Genomic DNA, 19058 nt, shown 5'->3' with positions numbered 1-19058 from the left:
ACTGGTCAGATTACGTGACCAATACATCTGTTCTTGAACAAGCAGCAGTCACAAGTATTGAGGCCACGTTGCTGAGAACACAGCTGCATTGGGCAGGGCACGTCTCAAGAATGAAGGACCACCGCCTCCCTAAGATCCTGCTTTATGGTGAACTTGCTACTGGCTGCCGCAAGAGAGGAGCCCCGAAGAAAAGATACAAGGACTCCCTGAAACAACATCTCAGCCTTGGCCATATTGATCACCATACCCGGTCTACTCTGGCCTCCAATCGGGAGGCCTGGAGATACACCATCTATAATGCTGCCGTTTCCTTTGAGAACGCATGCAGGATCACTCTTGAGGAGAAAAGACAATGCAGAAAGAATCGTGTCTTGCAGAATATACCATCTAAGGAGTCTTTCTGCTGTGCCTTTTGCAATCGGATATGTCTATCTCATATTGGCCTCAATAGCCACCAGTGTGCTTGCAACAAATGTGGATAGAGCCTTCCTAAATCTTCGTTCGCGAAGCCTAGCCACGATGGTGATGAGTTAAAATCATCTATGAAGAGATTATGTAACTCTCACTTAACAAGAGAAAATGCTGATACAGGGAGATTATGCAATTATCATTGCCAGCATGGCTTCACCAAGGTCAAATCTTTCTTGACCAACTTAGTGGTCTACTGTGATGCAGTGACCACATCTGTGAACAAGGGAGGTTGTAAAGCTTTTGACAGTCTCCTGTAACATCCCTCTCTCTAAACTGTAGAGACATGAATTTGATGGATGGACTTTTCAGTGAATGAGGAACTGATGGGATGGTTAAATCCAGAGGGGAGTGGTCAACAGCTCAGTGCCCAGATAAACATCAGTGATAAGTGGTGTCCCTCATGCATCCATAGTGGGACCAGTACTGTTCAATATCTACACCAATGACATGGACAGTGGGATCAACTGTGTGCTGCAGCTGACATACCTGAGGGACGGGATGCCATCCAGAGGGACCAGGACAAACTTGAGATGTGGGCCCATGGGAACCTCATGAGGTTCAACAAGGCCAAATAAAAGGTGCTGCACCTGGGTCAGGGCAACCCTCTGTACCAATACAGGCTGGGGGGGATATGAAGGGATTGAAAGTAGACTCTGGGGTACCAGTGGGTGAAAAAACTGGACACTACCCAGTAATGTCTGCCTGCAGCCCAGAAAGCCAAATATATTCTGGGCTGCATCAAAAGAATCATGGTCAATAGGTTGCTCTCATGAGACCCCCACCAATAATACTGCATCTGGCTTTGGGGTCCCCAGCACAGAAAAAGCATGGAGCTGTTGCAGCAAGTCCAGAGAAGGACCACGAAGATGTAAAGAGATAGAGCACTTCTCCTAAGAGGAACGGCTGATAGTTGCGCTTGTTCAGCCTGAAGAAGAGAAGGTTCCAGGAAGAGTATTGTGACCTTTCAATACTTAAAGAGGGACAGACTTTTTAATAGGGTCTTTCATGACAGGACACAGGTAATGGTTTTAAAAAGAGGGTAGATTCAGACTAGATGTAAGGAAGAAATTCTTTACAGCGAGACTGGCGAAACACTGAAACAGCTTGCTAAGAGAGGTGATAGATGCCCCATCCCTGGAAACATTCAAGGTCAGATTGGATGGGGCTCTGAGCAACCTCATCTAGTTGAAATCCCTGCTTAGTGCAGGGGGATTTAGAACTACATGACCTTTAAAAGTCCCTTCCAACCTTCCAATTCTATGATCCCAAAGAACACAGCCTAGATTTACAGCAAGCTGACTTGCAGACAAGGTTTCTTGACTTCTATTGCTACACTTAAATCATCTAAAGGCTACTAACTTTATATTTAAGTAGTTTATGATGCTCTCCACTCCCACCCTCAACTCCTTAATTATTATTATCAGAAGGGAATAATTTACACTTTAAAAGCAAGACCACAAAAAAATTCTAGACCATTAAAATATATGGGGACTGAAAGCCTGCTACATCAACACATTGCTTTTATTTTTTTTTAATTCATACTTAAAACTATTCAGCAATGAAGTTAACTAACAAGAACATAATCTTTCCTACTGCAAAACTCAAGAAAACCAGCTAGTAATTCCTGCAATGCTTCCAGATTAATGAAAAGTATGTGAGATTTTTTCCATCACTTTTGTGGAGGAAAAAAAATGTCAGACTAGGCTGAAACTTGAAATTTTTGAATTCTTTAAGTCGTTACCCTTTCTTTGCATCTTCACATGCAGCACTATTATCAGCATGTGGCAGGTACTACCAATAATACCTTGAAAAAGTATTTGCAACAGGAGAAAACATTTTACAGGCTAAGATTGTTGATCTAAGTTCAACTTCACTATGAGGTCATTGATTAATAGAACAGTTTGATTTGGAAGGGACTCTAAAGATGATCTAGTTCCAGTCCCCCTACCATGGGCAGGGACATCTTCCACTAGACAAGGCTGCTCAAAGCTCCACCCAACCTGGTCTTGAGCACTGCCAGGCATGGTGCAGTCTTCTAAGATACTCCACAGACACATAACAGATGGTGACACTCCTGCACTACACTGTATTTTTCCCACTTCGGAAATTTGTAAGAATTCATTGAAACTAAGGCTAGCTTTCCTGAGCTATTATTGGCTATTAATGTAAATCAGTTCTTCAGAAAACTTTAGGAAGTACAGTTAAAAATTGCTTTGCATTCTCAAAGTTTCTTATAAGAAGTAGAGAAGAATACAGAGATGAAATAAAAATTTTTGGTGGTAATCAGGTCTCTCAAGCATACTAAGGGGTGGAAAAAGGAAGCATTACTTAAGGATTTGCTAAAGGAGATCAATATGAAAAAAACGTATATTAGAAATTAATCATTTACCTTCTATTTGTGGTACTTCTCCCTGAAGTTTAGCCTTGCTTGTGAAAGGTGCATTCTGTAGCACCAGTGCAAACAGTGAAGGAATCAATGACTGTAGAGCAGACAGATACATGTGGAGTTTATGTTCATCCAAGCCATGTTCTCCTTCCTGAAACAAAAAGGACATTTACTCAAAGTTTTCAATTTGGATGACGTATTCACTGGCAAGAGATCAACACATCTGTGATGAGCTTCTACGCAGAGACACTAATTATATAGTAATTTAGCCTAACCACAAACTTACTTTGTCTCATCATCCAAATCCCCTTGTCACCCTTAAGTCACCTCTACTTAAAAGATTCAGGCAATACATTTAGCAGTTCATGCTGATAAACAGATTGATATTTTGAAAGAACATTTTTTTTAGCACATTTTGGAAATGTGGAACCTTTGTCTCAGAGAACAAAGCACCTAAACTGAACAAACTAGTCGCCTGCACTGTGAAAGCAAGCATCTTGTTTCAGTCTGTTAGACAGTTATGAGGTACCCAATTTTACTAGAACTTTTGAGATATCTACCAAATCAAGTGTGCAGACTGGATCATAATTGCAAATGACCTAATTAAGCCATTCAATTCTACTTTGTTTGCTTATTTAATAAAAATTGCACTTTATTAAAAACTACACAATTTAAATATTGGGCAAATGCTATTAGCTTATAAAGCAGAACAGTATTAAAGAACAATATGTTTAGTTTTGGAGGGGTTGGTGGGTTTTCTTTTTTTTTTCCTCCTTCTTCCAGTGGACAAGTAAAAGAGTTACAACAAGCATCTCCAGAAAATTTTTCACTCATAGAACATTAAGCACCAACTATTTGCATTTTGTATTTTTTTTTAAAAAGCCTGCATATTTAAAAAGAATACATAGAAAATTCTCCAATGTAGAAACAGCTGAACACATACCCTGAGCAATTTTTCAATTTTATTAAGCAGTGTAGGTATAAGATGGAACTGTAGATTTCCCAGTTCCGTTGTCCAGGCAGCATAAGCAGGTAAAAATACCTGATGTGTTGCACTAACCACACGTTCTGAAGGGTCTCCTAGAGCTGAAAGCAGCAATTCAAAGCCCTGGCAAAAGACAATGAAGAATGTACTTATTTCCCTAAAATTTATGTACACATTTTACCACTCTGCCTTCAAAAACTCAGAAGTACTTTATTTTCACTTCTCTGAAACATTATTAGGCAGCATTAAGTTGAACTACAGGTAGGCTTTGTTGTAGCAAATGAATTTGCTACCAAGTGATGATATCAAAGTGCCTAATAGTATCAGGTGGGCAGTGAAATGGTATGTTCTTAAAGGCAAATTATGAATTATTAGAGAAGCTTTTGTATAAGGCTTACACCTGAAGTTTTAATGCTACCTATAGTTTTTCTGTTTGGTCTTGGTGAAACAGTAAAATCAACATTCATATATTAATAATTTTTAAAAGTATCTGGAAAAATTTAATAAAAATACAGGAAACATGCATCCCCTACTCATGAAGTATCTATAGAATAAATTTTATACATACAGAACCCAAACCAAAGTATACCTGTTGATATTTGTCTGGATCATCAATATAGCCCATAATGATGCCAAGGCTTTTGATCACAGCTTCTCGTACCAGATCTGCCTTATCTTCCATTAGCATTTGTTGCAGCATGGAAAGTACTAACGAACTACGAATTTCTTTCTGTTTGTAAATGAAAAACATATTTGTTAAATCCAATGAAACAAGAAATGTGGCTTTGTATCAATTTTTACAAATAATCTGCACTTCTGTTAGTGCTCACAAACAAAATCTCTTCCTCCAACCATAGATCCCTTTATAAATATTACATGTTCAGTTTTCACAACAGAAGATGAATGAATATAAAATGTCAGTAGCTTCATTAGAGTGCCTTTTGTCCTACTAAGCACAGAACTCAAGTCCTTTAACTCATATGGAACCAAAGATAACTAAAGCAATAAAACTACTATAGGTTTAGACTTAAAACAGAATCTGTAATCACTGCATTGCTAAATTGAAGAAGAGGCATTTTAATTTAGTTCTGAAGCTTCAAATTCTAGCTTGCCACTGACTTAATTTTGCTTATTCTTCTAATTGGCAGCACTCTTATTGTAACACTCCACAGTGCCTGAAGAACTCTATTATTGGGTGTCAGTTCTTTTTTCACAGATTGTTTCCTTAATTGGTACTAACTATCTTTTCTTCATTTTTACTGAAACCAGTATTTTTTCAGAACATACTGTTTTTAGAAACATTTTATACCTAGATTAATCTGTATTTCTTCATAATAAGTTATCTCCTTCTTAGTGTGATTTACTGAATCTCACATGTGTGACATAAAGTAGAAGACAATGTGACTGTCTATGCACAACATACACATTTGTGAACATTTAAAATTACACAGGATGTTTACATTTTGGAACAGATTTTCACCTTGCTTTCACTTGCGAGGTATTTGATGTCTATTAATACTTACTGGAAGGTAGGGTGCAAGAGCTCCACAGGATTCTGCTACCAGTAGCCGTCGCTCTGGGTATTTGTGGTTGATCTGGTAAAGACAAGCAGACTAGCTATTTGCTTTGCAGTAACCAGTATTCAAAATGTAGTTAGAACGCACTGCAACGGAGGGATGTGCCTGCGCCTCTTCAATAAACATTGATGAATAAAGAGAAGGTGGAAAGCAGTGTATGGAATGAAGAATATGCATAAACTCCTGAGCTGGAATGTCATGAAATATTTTGTATTATGTAGCCCTTCAGGAGAGACGTTCCTCTAAGAACTATACAAGTGCCCTCTAGTGCTCTGAGCCAACCAGTGTAGAAGAGCTGTCCAGGTCTCACTGAGCAATCAGGGTCAAAAGAAGGCACACATATTAAGCCAAAAAGTATTTGTATGCTATTGAAGTTCTGCTCTCAAGTCCTTCATAAAAATGTGGCTGAAAACAACTCTTATTGCTGAGAACCTCTGGATCCCATGCTACCTGCCCTTTCCACTCAAAACCTGCTTGAAAATTCTGCCTTACAAATTTAATATCGGAACTTTGGAACCAAGTTTGCATCCTGGTAGAGTGAGATTTAAGAGCCAGTGTAATGGCTGAACAATGAAACACAAAAATCTTTGCAAATAAAAAATTTTATGGTAAAATGGTGAGAGGGAAATGTGAATATTTTGATGCTGTCAGATAAAATAGGATATGCAGCATGTGGTGCAACTGTTTCTCTCTTGCTATGCAGTGTATAGCCTTGGTAAGACAACCATGTTACCACAGAGAAAACTGAGGTACTCGCTGCCTTCTTTGTCTCTGTCTTTCCCGGGAAGAATTGCTTTTACTAGTCTGAGGTCCCTAAACCCCATGCCCAATTCTGGAGCAAGGAAGATCTTTGGTAGAGAATTATCAGGTTAGGAAACATTCAAAGAAATTGGACATATGCTAGTCTGTGGCATGCACCCATGGGATGCACCCATGAACACTCAGAGAGCTGGCTGATGTCACTCCAAGATCGCTCCTAATAATCAACAAAATGTTGTGGCAATGGGGGAGGTTCCTGAGGACTGGAAGAAAGTAAATGTCACTGCTACCTTCAGGAAGGGCAAGACAAAGGATCCAGTGAAACACAGGCCAGCCTGCCTCACATCAGTTCCTGGGAAGGTGTTGGAGCAATTCATCTTGGAAAGCATTTCCAAACATATGAAGGGCAAGAAGGGGACTGAAAATAGCCAGTATATATTTATATAGGAAAAACCACACATGACCAACCTGACAGCTTTCTGAGATGACTGGCACAATGAACAAGGTGAGAGCAGTGAAAAGGTAGAAAATGATGTGTATACTTGAGTTCCTTTTACAAACTCAAGACTTGTGACGAGATTCAGCTGGCATTTTGCTGAAGAAAATAATGACCTGGTTCCAAGTTTGGCAAACTGCATTAAATAAACGTATTATGACACATGACTTGGCAGCCTGATACGCTGTACTGTTACAGTTGGACTTGTTTCTGTTTCGCATCAGCAATTAGCAAGGAATGGATGACAAAGATGTGCTCTTACTGAGGTGAGACTGATTTTTTTTAAGCACAATTTAAATTTCATGAGGACTAAGAAAACAAAATGTTGCTTTTTTTATGTTCAACTTCTATTGTCATGAGAGCTTCATTTAAACAACAGATACATCCGTCATACATACAAGCACAATTGCTGCATATAATACATACTTCTACTGTCAGAAAGCATTAAGGCTATTAAAGCTTGGACTTTATTGTGAGACACAGATTGCTGTGTTATGCAAGAAACAGTAGAAAATTACCAGACCAGAAAGACTGTGCCATCAAAGCAAGCATTATCACTCCGTCACGGCTTAGTTATTTGTTGTCCTTTGGTCAATGATGAACTCCCTTTTCTTCATTATAGCGGAAAAGTGCCATACATTTTCACCTGAACTCATGTTACTCTGTTTCTATGCCTCAGATGAAACAGTAAGAGCATTTCAGTTTGGTTGTTCAATTATTTCTTTTAATTTATAATATCTGTGGAAAAAGTCACTGTGATTCTAGAAGTCACATGTAAACTTCAGGCTGATCTCACAGGAGTAAAATCATGCCCATCTACAGGAGACTTACTTATGACTACTTTGATCTTTGATTTTTAAGAATTTAAACTAGTTGAAGTGTGGACACTGCTCCAGGGACTTAATACAACATAAAAGAATCAGCAAATGAAATCTTTGAATGAAAAAGACTTCCAGCAGTCTGGAAATCACAGTCCAAATTATAAAGGTACCTACCTAGCAATAGGTTAGGCAACATTGATGATGAATATGTGTATATCTACATTTCAATATAACAAACTTATTCTGGTATATGCAAGTAACTAGAATCTCTAGATAGTCTTTAATGGGTTTTCCACATTTAAGTTTTTTTAATGCTATACAGAAGTACATATAATGAGGACAACAACATCCAAATATCTTTCTGAAAAATACTTTGAACTGCCATTCATTGAAAAACAAAACCAAAACAACCTCCTCAAACAAACATCTATGAATTTTTAACTAATTTTCCAGTGCAAAGCACAAAATAATCAGTTACCTGCTCCCAACACTGTGGTAAAAGTTCAGCTTCTACACGTGTTGGTCCAACATGTCGGGCAAATGCCACACATCCAGTTAGTATCATCTGTCTGAAAACATAAATTTAAAGCTTTAATTTGTTTATAAAGTTCTATAATATATGAAATACATTCTTTAAGTTAAGAAAAGCAGATGCTGATAGGCAACAGGTAATTGTCTATAGTCAAGATTTCACACCATACACACTGACTTAAAAGTCTAAATCTTAAATTGAAAGCCACCATTGTCCCTGCTCATTGCAAGGCAGGGATTTGCCTAGATGACCTTCAAACGTCCCTTCCAATGCAAGCTATTCTATGATTCTACCTTGTTTTGTATTTTAAGAGGCCTTTTCCAGAATCTTGCAGACCCCAAACTCCACAAACCAGAGCCTGAGAATCTCTGATTTGGCTACTTCTGATTTTCTATATCTGAGAAGGGGAATCTCTGACTGAATCTCTCATTTAATTCTTAGTACTGAATACTATCATGCATCATGCAGTAAAAGGATCTAAATTACTTAATACAGTCACACATACTGTGTGCACACTGAAGTGCACATACTGCTTTTATTTAGTAGCATTTGTGAGATTTAATGGACTTTGTTCAAAGTGAGTAACTTAATTCTTTTGACATGGTTTTGCAATATTCTAACATGCAAGTTTACTGTCATCTCTCCTAAAACGCTGGACTTCACTCTTGTGAGAAGTCTTCTAAAGCCCACTACAAAATGGAAGCAATTAATCAATTAGTAGTATCTATGATCACCTGTTATTTGTATTCATATTCTTAGATTTTTTTATCTTTCTTCAAAGTTTGCGAGAAATTGCCATTGTTCTATCAAATTCATAGGCAGAGATATATTTACAATGTCAATAAGATTGTACTTATCTGTAATTTGTGGTACTTTAACTTATTTAATGAGTGTTTATCTTGCTAAGATTTTTTTACTTCTATTTCTCCTGTTAATAGGATTGGAAAAATACCAACTTTGCATGCAATTCAATAGTTCTATCTACTCTTAGTGCCTACATGAACTCTTAAATAACCAGTTTCAAATCACAATGCATAGACACAAGACACTCTTTTTATCACCTCCACAGTAAGATTAGGACACACTTATTCATTATTACTTTGTGCAATCAAGTCAGAATGAATTTGTTACCATTTTAGTGTGGTGTCTAAACTCCTAAATATTTACTGTAGCTAACAGTATCTCCTTAAGGTTGAAAGGCAGAGATTCTGCTGGTTATTTCTTTAATAATTATAGAATATAGTCCATCAAAAAAAGACTCATTCACTTTCAGAATCTTTTTAGGAGAAAGAGTCTATAAAAAAGATTTTTTACTATCCCAGCATTCTTTAGGTCAACAATTAGAGCAAGCTCTTTGGTTTTGCGTTGTGGATCTTTGAGGGTTTTACCTCTCTACCACGTGCAAAGAACTAGACCTTTGATCAAGATAAAAAGGTTGGCGGAAAATAAATATGGTTAAATAAAACTCAAGAAAACAACATCTGATATGTGATAGCAATATGGAGACAAAAGCCTGTGGTAATTCTGAGTTCTACAGCAACCAAAATAGGCATTCAAATTACTGTCTTTGGCTCTATACACTTCACCTAATCACAGAATGGGGAAACAGATATTAAAAAAGATAATAGCAGAATACAGTAATCACTTGAAATCTTCTGCATTAGAAATGTGTTAAAACAAAATATATTTTTTTCTCAAATCAAACATTCTCAAAAGTGTTCCATGAAATCTCAAAATTAACTGGGATTTCCTTCTGTCTTGCCTATAAAGAAGTGAACTTCAAAAGCTTTCAAAAATATTAAAAGATAATGTTTTAAATATTTTACTGCAAGCATCTTAAAAGTATATGACAATAGTCTGCATTCCAGGGAAAGGCAGAAAGGATCTCAACAACACGTGATTGAAACAAAAAAATGTTAATATTAAGCTGTTAAAAAAAATGCAGTCCAGATTGGATATGAGAATAACTTCCAGGTTATGGACTTCTGATCCCTTAGGCAGGAAAATAAAGAAAATCAGTGTGATTCAGCAGACACCAGTTTGCTTAATCAGTACAGAAAACAACGTGAAATGAAGAATCAAACTAGAGGAACAAGGCAGAAGTTACAGTAGAGCAGATATTATCTAGCATTTCTAAATTCTTTCTAGATGTTTTTAAAAGTGACTGTGTGCACTGGGAAGCAGCTCAATCTTATACTACAGAGTTCAGAGTTCTTTTGTCTCTTCTAAAGGCTATATTAAGAAATTACTTACTAGAATTTTCCTTAATATGTCAGCAAGTTATCTGTGTTCTGTAAGAAGTGGTATCATATGGCCAACAAAACATCATAGTAGATATGATAAGCTTAATGTATTTTAGGTTCTTTTTGTTAAGAGTGCTGCCTCTGGATACATTACATAATCTTCAAGAGTTCACATTCTGAACTATGTTTTAACCTTGTCCTAAAAGGCCTGAACATTAATCTAACTTCTTCACAGCTCCTTAGCTTCCGAAACTAACATAATTGTACAAAAAGCAGTTTAGGTAAAGCTAACACATATTTGTTCCTTTGCAGAAGAAAATTCGATAGACATTCTGAAAAGTTGAATGGTACATTAATGATTAAAGCCTTGAGGACAAAAGTGGCCTTGTTAAATATAATGTTAGTATACAAGACTACAGCAATATGCTACACATCAAAAAGCCTCTCACATGGGCAAGAAGTATAATACAGGCTTTCCACATAATGGTTTATATACTTAAGATATTTGACCTTGTAAAGTAAATTACTTCTTTTAATGGTTTCATTCTTAGAAATGCAATGTCACATATCAGTTTCTTGCATTTAGCAAATTAAAAATGTCAACTTATCAACTGCTACATTAATGTATAACGTAGGCCTGTGCAGTATAGAAGAAGGTAAACAAATAACATGAGATAATTAACACCAATTGTTCTGGTGACTAAATCTGAATGTCTTTGTTAAATTCATATGGCACAAGACTCTTAAAACATCATTTAAATGTATTTAGATAAAAGCCAAGCATGCATAATACAATTCCATTACATAAGTATAAAAAACTCACGGAAATTCTTAATAAGTATTTTCTATCTCATTTGTATTCAGAGTGTCTTTTACTTGAATGGAATTTTAACTGTTCTTTCATCAGCTATTATGGCACCTCTAAAAGAGATTATGATGTTTATGTGTGTAAATGTATATTATGTATATGCATGTTTTGTCCTGGAGTTTATGGCAGAATATTCTTCCCAAATTTCTGAAGAAAACAAGTTTTCTTAGATATAAATCTTTAATTCACAACAAAGAATGAAGAAGTTCAAGGAAAAAAGTTTGGATTTTCTTCTTTCTTAGCTGCTGGAAAAGACACACCTAATGCACCTAAACAGGCATATGAAAAACCTATTTGACAGGCCATCAATCCTGTCTGTAACAAAAAAGACTCCAAGTGAGATGTAACTTCTTTCCCCCCTCAACCACAAATTAATTTTAGCTTCTCAATCCACATGGGACATTCAAAACAACTTAGACATTTCAGAAGCAGATTTCTAACGAATCTGAAGCAGAACAAGGACTGCATCTTTTTGTAATTTCAATCTGCATGGTACCACTATGCCACAAGTTGCTTTTATTTATTTAAGCATTTTTTTGTCTCCAAAGCCATGGCTTTCAGTTATCCCTAATCTGTAAATTTTACCATGGGAATGGTTTAGAAAGACACTAGAACAGTTTTGGAGAATCTTCAAAAGAAATGCTTCCCACCTACTTCATAAAGTCTATTTTGTCTGAAGACAGACTGGAGAAACAATAGATACAGATGCTTTAAAAAACATCTCTAACAAAAATAATGGAAGAGCTACAGGTCAAACATGAAACATCTTTCCACAGTTAGAGAGGGAAACATACCAGTTAAGAGTACTGTCATTCAACCTTAAGGATATTCTCATCAAGACCGGTACAAAGTCAGATTTCCTGAGTACTAAGGAAGAATTAATTTTATAGAATAAAAAGTATACTTTTTTTTAGAGTCTTAGCCAAAATAAAACAAAGTTCTTAACACTTGTCAGATCTAAACCACTGCTGCGGTCTTCTGAAATTTTTATTGCTACCATAGTGAACCGTAAATAGAAAGAGCACTATTTTCTCATGCTATTTTCCCCAACTAAACATGGTAGTTACCTTACAAACATATAGATCACTAGGACACATTAAGACAGATGTTTAAAAAAAAAAAAGCTGCTTTGATTTCTCTATCAACCATTCCTAAGAACTATGATCTTAAAGCTCATTTTAACAAAAGAGTTTCAAAAGAGTTTCAGTTCAACTTTAAACAAAAAAAGGAACTGAAATGTTACACTGCAGCTTACAAGCACATTCTTACATTTCTGTAACTAGAAAGTATAGGCCATGGAAATGGAAAGTCCTGATGTTTGCATAAATTTGTCAACACTATACAAGCAAAATACAATCTTAAATGAAACTTGTCTAAAATCACCCAATAATATCCAACTTCTATTATTTCTGCTACTCTGACAGAGAAAAAAGTTCCTCCTTGTCCCGTAACACACAAACGCAAACACACCTTTGCTCATCATCTGGTCGTTTGATCAAATTGAACAGTATGTGTAGAAGTTGATCTCTCTCTTTGGGTTCAGGATGGAGGCAGGCTGTGCACAGTATGAGTGGGATCAATTCCTGAAAGATTGTGGGTAGGGGAAAACCAAACAAAGTAAAAACGCTTCGGGCATATATTCATTAATGGCAAAAGAAACTAAGAAGACAAATCTAGTCATATAACATCAAAACAGTTTGAAAGGATGTTTTAGAGTCTTGATCTCTTATTAAGTGACCTGAAAAAAGTGAAGGTCTAAAAAAGTTAGAACTATTTTCCTGCTAGGAAAAATCAGGGGAGAACCAGCACATAAAATCAAAAGCTCTGCAAAGATTACAATTAACATATGCAGGTCATCTGTAACCAGAATTAGAGGACAGTCATGATTTCATTGTCTTCACTACCCACTGAACTGAAGCAAGCTCCACAGACATCTAAAGAACAAAGCTCCTATGGAAAAATGCCATGGAGTTAAAAATTACAATTTCCAATTAGGTATGCACACAGTTTTGTGCACAAGTTTGAATAAGCATTGAGAAACACACATTGGTAAAGGTGACTGCAGACACATATCCCCTATTTTGTGTTGACTGAGATCTATCAGATTTTTTTAAAGGTTTGTTGATGTTTTTTTTTCCATAAAGAGGCAATATCTAAAGCTGAATTTTCTTTTTAGAGTGATCAAAAATCCCTTAAGGAACAAACTACAAAGAAAACACTGTGTAAAACATTAATTGAGAGAATATATAAGGCCGTTCACACACAATAGCTTAGACCTCCTCCTTTCTAAATATGCCTTCAAAGCTCATGGTATTCATTCCCAGAAGAAACAAATGTTTCTAAAACATGGTCTGGAAGTCCCTTTCCTTGATCTTGTTGATATGAGCCTTTATTCCAACTAAATTTGGAAGCCACACAGTTTCTAGGTGATTTAATATCCTAGGGACAGAAACATCAGACTGGGAGGTCAGAGGAAAAGAACAAGACAGCCTAGGTGTCTGCAAAAAAATCCCCAAACAACGCGGACAGGTAATCTGGACACTTCCTTGCACATGTGCCATGGACTTTTGAGCCATTCTCAACAGAGAGGCTTTCTGTGAATTAATAAGCTGTGACAAACAAGCAGGTGATAGCAGGAAACACATCTAATGCTACTATGAGAGATTATACAAAATCTGGGAAAATCTGTGGTTATTTGTAATGACTTTGAAAGGAGGTGCAAATTTCTTCTTACAGACGTTCAAAGTGACCTAGTAACAACGTTCTTGAGAGTAAGCCTGTTAAACAAGGTGAACATGTGTAAACACCAGTAGCAACACCCTCATTGCACAACTTGTCTTTTCCTAAACAGCAAGTCCTATGTTTAAGTTAAACATAAAACAATACTTTAGAGCAGTGTCTAAGGTAGCCAACTCCTGACAACCTTCTTTTTCATTTTACAAGATTTCTACACAGTGTGCTATTTTCCACCCCTGAAGCTGACCAAGACACAATCTATTTTAACATTATGTGATTCTGGTACATATTTTGGCAATATTTAACTCAATTATGGTACAGATTAGGGAATTTATGACAGAGGAATGAATGTGGAAATATCCTACCCGCTGCTTAAAAAAAATATCTAAAAGGATAGAAAGAGAAATGAGAAATAAATTTGAACAATTTGGACATTTCTATTTCTTAATACTTTTAAGTGAGCCAGCTTGGGGTGTTGTTTTTAAGTAAATGTAGCATAACGCAAAGTAGCATGAACTGAAAACCTGCATTAAAGAAACACTGCATGAAGAACCGAACTTTCTTCAGCTGAAAGCTCCTTTCCCTGCAGAATTTGCATGTTAGATTTTATTTTTTTGGATACTTAAAATTCAGTTTTTGCCCATTTAAAGTTCTGAGAAGCCAGGGGGTTAACCTATTTAACTTTTTTTTGTACTTCACAGAAGAATTTTTTCTCCTACAAATACTGCTTTAATTCAAAAAGATTTGAAAAAATATTACAAAAATAACACACACACCCACCACACTACTTATACATTAAGCTAAGATCTTTTAAATAGGAAATCAGACTGCAATTTGCAGATACCCAACAAAATTACTAACTTTACCGTAAAGAATAAAGCTCATTGAAAAAAACTTTTAAAAAGGAACCTTCTGTTACTTTAGTGAGATCTAACTTTCTGAAATCTACCCTAAGTTCACACTGCCCAACTGCTCTTGCAAGTATTCTTAAGCACTCCTATGAAAACCTTTTTTTAAAATGAATATACCCCATGAAATGGGACATATATGGGGGTTTTGTTTCATCTGATGAAACCATCACATTGACTTCACTTTCTCAGTATGTTCAAATACCTACTCAAAAATCTCAACTGCTCACTCAGAACTACTGCTAGATTTCAAAACAGTGCCATGAGCCGCCTTTTTTTTAAGTTTCTTATTGAATTTAAGGAAGTTAAAGTTGTCTTCTTCCAGCTGAGTCTGCATGAAAGGAAAAAAACCTCAGAATATTCACCTAGAAACTACTACCTTGTGTCTGAAAAGCTAATGAGTAACCTAACACCATTGACACGGGGCAGATACAAGGCTGGTTCTTTACCTTGCAGAAAGCTGGTTATTATAGCTGACGGAATTAGCTGTATTTTCTTGTCCATTGGTCACATTCTCTCATGCATACTATGGGAGAAGAGAGTGTTCTCTGCATCGTTGCATCAGTGCTTCTACAGTTCCTTCTATTAAGGGGAGTGGAGAAATAGTGAGAAGTCTTGAACAGTGTTTTCTGTACTCCCTTATAGACCTAATGGATGGGAAGGTACAACTGCAGGTGAGGGGGACTTTCTATGGGACAAGAAGAAAAAAACTGCTTTCACAGATGGACAAAACAGATCAAGTGAAGTCTCTCAAAGACTTATAAGGGGCAGATTCTTCTTGGGATATGCAGCACGATGACGAACAAAGACCAACCTACAGCTCAGTTTGAGTTCATTCCTTCCTGCTGCTAAGGGTCATGTGTTAGATGTAGATTTGTTTAACAAATCTCAGATTTTTCATTCTCAAAACCAGCAGAGAATTTCTATAGAAAGTAGTAATTTTTCAACAGGATACAGTAGTACCAGCATTTGGCTGTTTAAATTCAAGAGGAAAGTTCACAATATGGTTATAGAGACTTAAAATATTTATTAATAATCAAGGAGAGGGCTTCCAGTGCTTTTTGAAACACTCTGCCTTCCTTGGGAAGGAATACCACTTGTGCTATAGTCATAAAGCAAGAACATAAGTTTCAAAAAAACCCAACAACTCTCCCTCTATTTAATTTGGGATCCTTCCTAAACATTCTGTTCATCCCCAAGTCCCTCTTTTCCCTTTTGCCTCCGAGTTTGGAATGTGAGTTTGGAAAATTCATGTTGGTAGTTCATATTAGTGTTAGTCAACAGAGTGACTAGTGACTTCAGTGACTATACCAGAAGAAGTGGTACCAGAACTTTGATATGCTTTTCTCATCAGATTCCAAGCAGACAGACATTATAACATTGTCAGCACTTGCAACTTGATGAAAGAAGACATCATGTGTCAAAGGTCTCACCTTTACTATTCAAAAGACAAATTCACATCTGAGGCAGTTTATATCTGTGAGGTACCCAGATGTATAACAGAGAGAAAAAAGTTATTTTTACTGTGAGATAACCTACAAACAGGTGAATGACAGACAATGCTATGAAAGTGGCCTAATGCACTGCACAGGAGAACTGAAACAACCCGTCTTCTTTCTGTTCTACTTCTGTGTAACTATTCACATAGGTCTCTCCAAAGAAAAACCCACATTTTTCTAACCATAGTATCTCTGAACATCTTCCTAACATATAACAACATGTTCTGTTATCTTGGAAGAGGATTCACTATTTGAGTTGATTAAAGTTCTCAATAAAGACAACATTTACATGGGCACATGGAGCAGCTCTTCATTATGGACAAAAGAAAGTGGCTTTTTAATAGTAAGTAGTATCACCTAAGCTATATGTACGACAGTTCCTCTTGCACATTAAAAGTATTACAACAAAGTATTAAAGTCTGGGATTTTTTAAAGTGCATCGTATAGCGACCATCTTAGAAGGTAGCAAGGAATTTTCTGTCTGTGTTTTTTCCATTATTATACCTATTTTTTGCTAAGCATTCCAACAAGTCTTCCACATCATAGTTTCACTCATTAATTACTGCCTTCTTGTTGGAGTGCTCCTTAGCAAAATAATTATCTCACAGAATAAATTTAATTAGTGTTAAGTGTCAAGACTGGTTACTTCAATAGGTTAGAATAAAAATATTTTATTATTTCAAATATTAATGTAATAAAATTGCAAATAGGTGACAAACCAGGACGACATTATGATCGATTTTTTTAATGCGTTCCTTTAATAGTAAATGTTTATATTGTAAACCAATGCCATGTAACTTAGCCTCTGACAACCAGTTAATAAAATAAAATAATCTTATTGGCAGCAACTGAAATAGCTGCAGTTACTAACAATCTACTGATACGGACTGTCTTGTGCAAGACTGTATTTGAAGTTAAGAATTCATCCTTTTAGTTTTAAAGTGAAAAAATATTTAATCATAACATCAGTGCAAGACTCAGAATATTGAGCTATTAATCTTATAAATATTAAAATCACAAATCTAATTACCTTTCATGAGATAAGACTATTACTCCAGGATCGAAATCAAGCCTATCATAGATCCCAAAGGGATGGTTTTACATAAGAATCAATGCAGGTAAGGGTGTGAAAAAACTTTAAACTTCTTTGTCTATATCTACTGTTTATTTGGAAATCTCCATATAAAAGTTAGTGATACAACTAGTAACAATTAGCAATTCAGTTCATAAACATCAAATTCAACTCCTTGCATCCATGAATTATGATAGGTTTAAAGACAGTGTTGGAAGACTTTCAGACTAGAGATAAAAAGGATACTCTATGAGACTGAGTTATTTCATTCTAAGAAAACCACAATAGCCCCTCATATCCAAGAGAAGGGAATTAAGGGACTTAATTTTTAATTTATGTCTGATGTTAGTGGAGCACTCCCATGCCCAGAACAAAAAAAAATCCCGCAAACCAAAACCAACACCCCATGTAAGCCAAAAAAAGATCAGTAAACAGGCTGCGGTCAACACTATTCCTGTTTTTCAGACGCACAGTCTATAGAAGCCTACCACAATCTAAGTTTTACAGAGTAAAAGAAAATATTGTAATTGTTAATTTAAATTTCTCTATTCTCCCATATTCTGTGAAATAGAAACAGTCATTTAGAAGATACTAATGGTGGACAAGTTTCATGCCCAGGACTAATACTGGAATAATAGGTGAGATGAAGGATGTAAGTAGTTAAAAGTTAAGTGTTTCTTGATTAAGAACAAGAGTAACAAAATATTAAGCCAAAAAGTATACTCTGGCCCAAACTCCATTAAAGGACTACATACTGCAGAGTGTAGAAGTTGTACATACCAACAAGATTACTTCTGTTTTCTGACAAAAAAAACATTTGACTTTTACATCTCACAAAGGGTAAGAAATAGTATTGCACCGATTAGTTATCCCAAAAATTTTAAAAGATTGCTTTTCTCTAATTACAGTTTCGCCACAGGAATTTTTATGGTACACCTCTTGACAGATTTTGGTGGTTGACTTTACTTTTGGGTTTTTTACACCTTAAATGTGTTTTACGTTTAAGTGGTAAAAAACAATTAAGAAAGCAGTTTCCAATGTAGTGAAATTTCAGGCAATTATCCTGCGTTACTGATTTTACCCAGATGAATCGCTTTGTTAAAAACAACTAAAATGATCACCTCAGTCACCCTACTCAATACTGTGTCTTTCCTTCTTTCTTACCTTCCACTGGAACCTAAAGTACAGACATGAAAGAACAATTAAAGTTGCACCAATACAGAAGAATCAGAAATAATTTCAGAAATGTGTCAACTGTAGTTGACACACTATCAAGTTAGGTGGGCTGCAACTGACCTTAAGATGGCAAAAAGCATAGGAAAAATGGCTTCTGAATCTCTGCAAAGGGATAATAACTACTGAGAGGTTGTCAACCTCAGCAAACTCAGTTTCTCCAAAATAAAGATGCATAACACAAAATTTTCAGTTTAAGATTTTGCAACCAATTTCAACATAATGGATGCTTAAAGAACAAAGGTATTTCAGGGAGTCATCAAAAAATGATGTTTAACTCTCACGCCTAATGCACTGACAGTGTAAGATCTTAAATACTACCACTCATCTTTTCAGAGCAGACTGGTAATCACTTTGCATTATAATCTGAACTTGTTACACGTTTCTCCAATTAGTGATCTTTAGGTATATTTTTACATCAGTTCTCTGCAACATTGTGTAAAACTTGCATTATAACATTGTTTTTGGACAA

General features: G+C 36.0%; 1 protein-coding gene across 7 annotated transcripts in view; it reads right to left on the bottom strand.

Moving 5' to 3' along the window:
- The window catches only part of RELCH (RAB11 binding and LisH domain, coiled-coil and HEAT repeat containing), a 79725-nt gene that overhangs the window by 26096 nt on the left and 34571 nt on the right, over nucleotides 1-19058 (bottom strand). For 5 of the 7 annotated variants that reach the window (XR_003534072.1, XR_003534077.1, XM_027682306.1 and 2 more), the window contains 6 exons: nucleotides 12609-12721; nucleotides 7974-8064; nucleotides 5366-5437; nucleotides 4432-4572; nucleotides 3801-3965; nucleotides 2861-3008 (listed from right to left, as the gene is read on the bottom strand). Coding sequence is in view for 5 of the 7 variants with exons in the window: in XM_027682306.1 (XP_027538107.1) it covers nucleotides 2861-3008; nucleotides 3801-3965; nucleotides 4432-4572; nucleotides 5366-5437; nucleotides 7974-8064; nucleotides 12609-12721 (730 nt within the window). In the remaining 2 variants the exon portion in view is untranslated. Of the gene's footprint in view, nucleotides 1-2860; nucleotides 3009-3800; nucleotides 3966-4431; nucleotides 4573-5365; nucleotides 5438-7973; nucleotides 8065-12608; nucleotides 12722-15231; nucleotides 15353-19058 lie in introns of those variants that run through there. The other 2 variants (XM_027682325.1, XM_027682316.1) reach the window with 2 other exon arrangements.

Source organism: Neopelma chrysocephalum, unplaced genomic scaffold (genome assembly GCF_003984885.1).
Source record: "Neopelma chrysocephalum unplaced genomic scaffold, ASM398488v2 Primary Assembly neopelma1_22b, whole genome shotgun sequence".
NCBI lineage: Eukaryota > Metazoa > Chordata > Aves > Passeriformes > Pipridae > Neopelma > Neopelma chrysocephalum.
The sequence above is the reverse complement of the archived record's forward strand: the minus strand, read 5'-3'. Positions and strand labels throughout refer to the sequence as shown.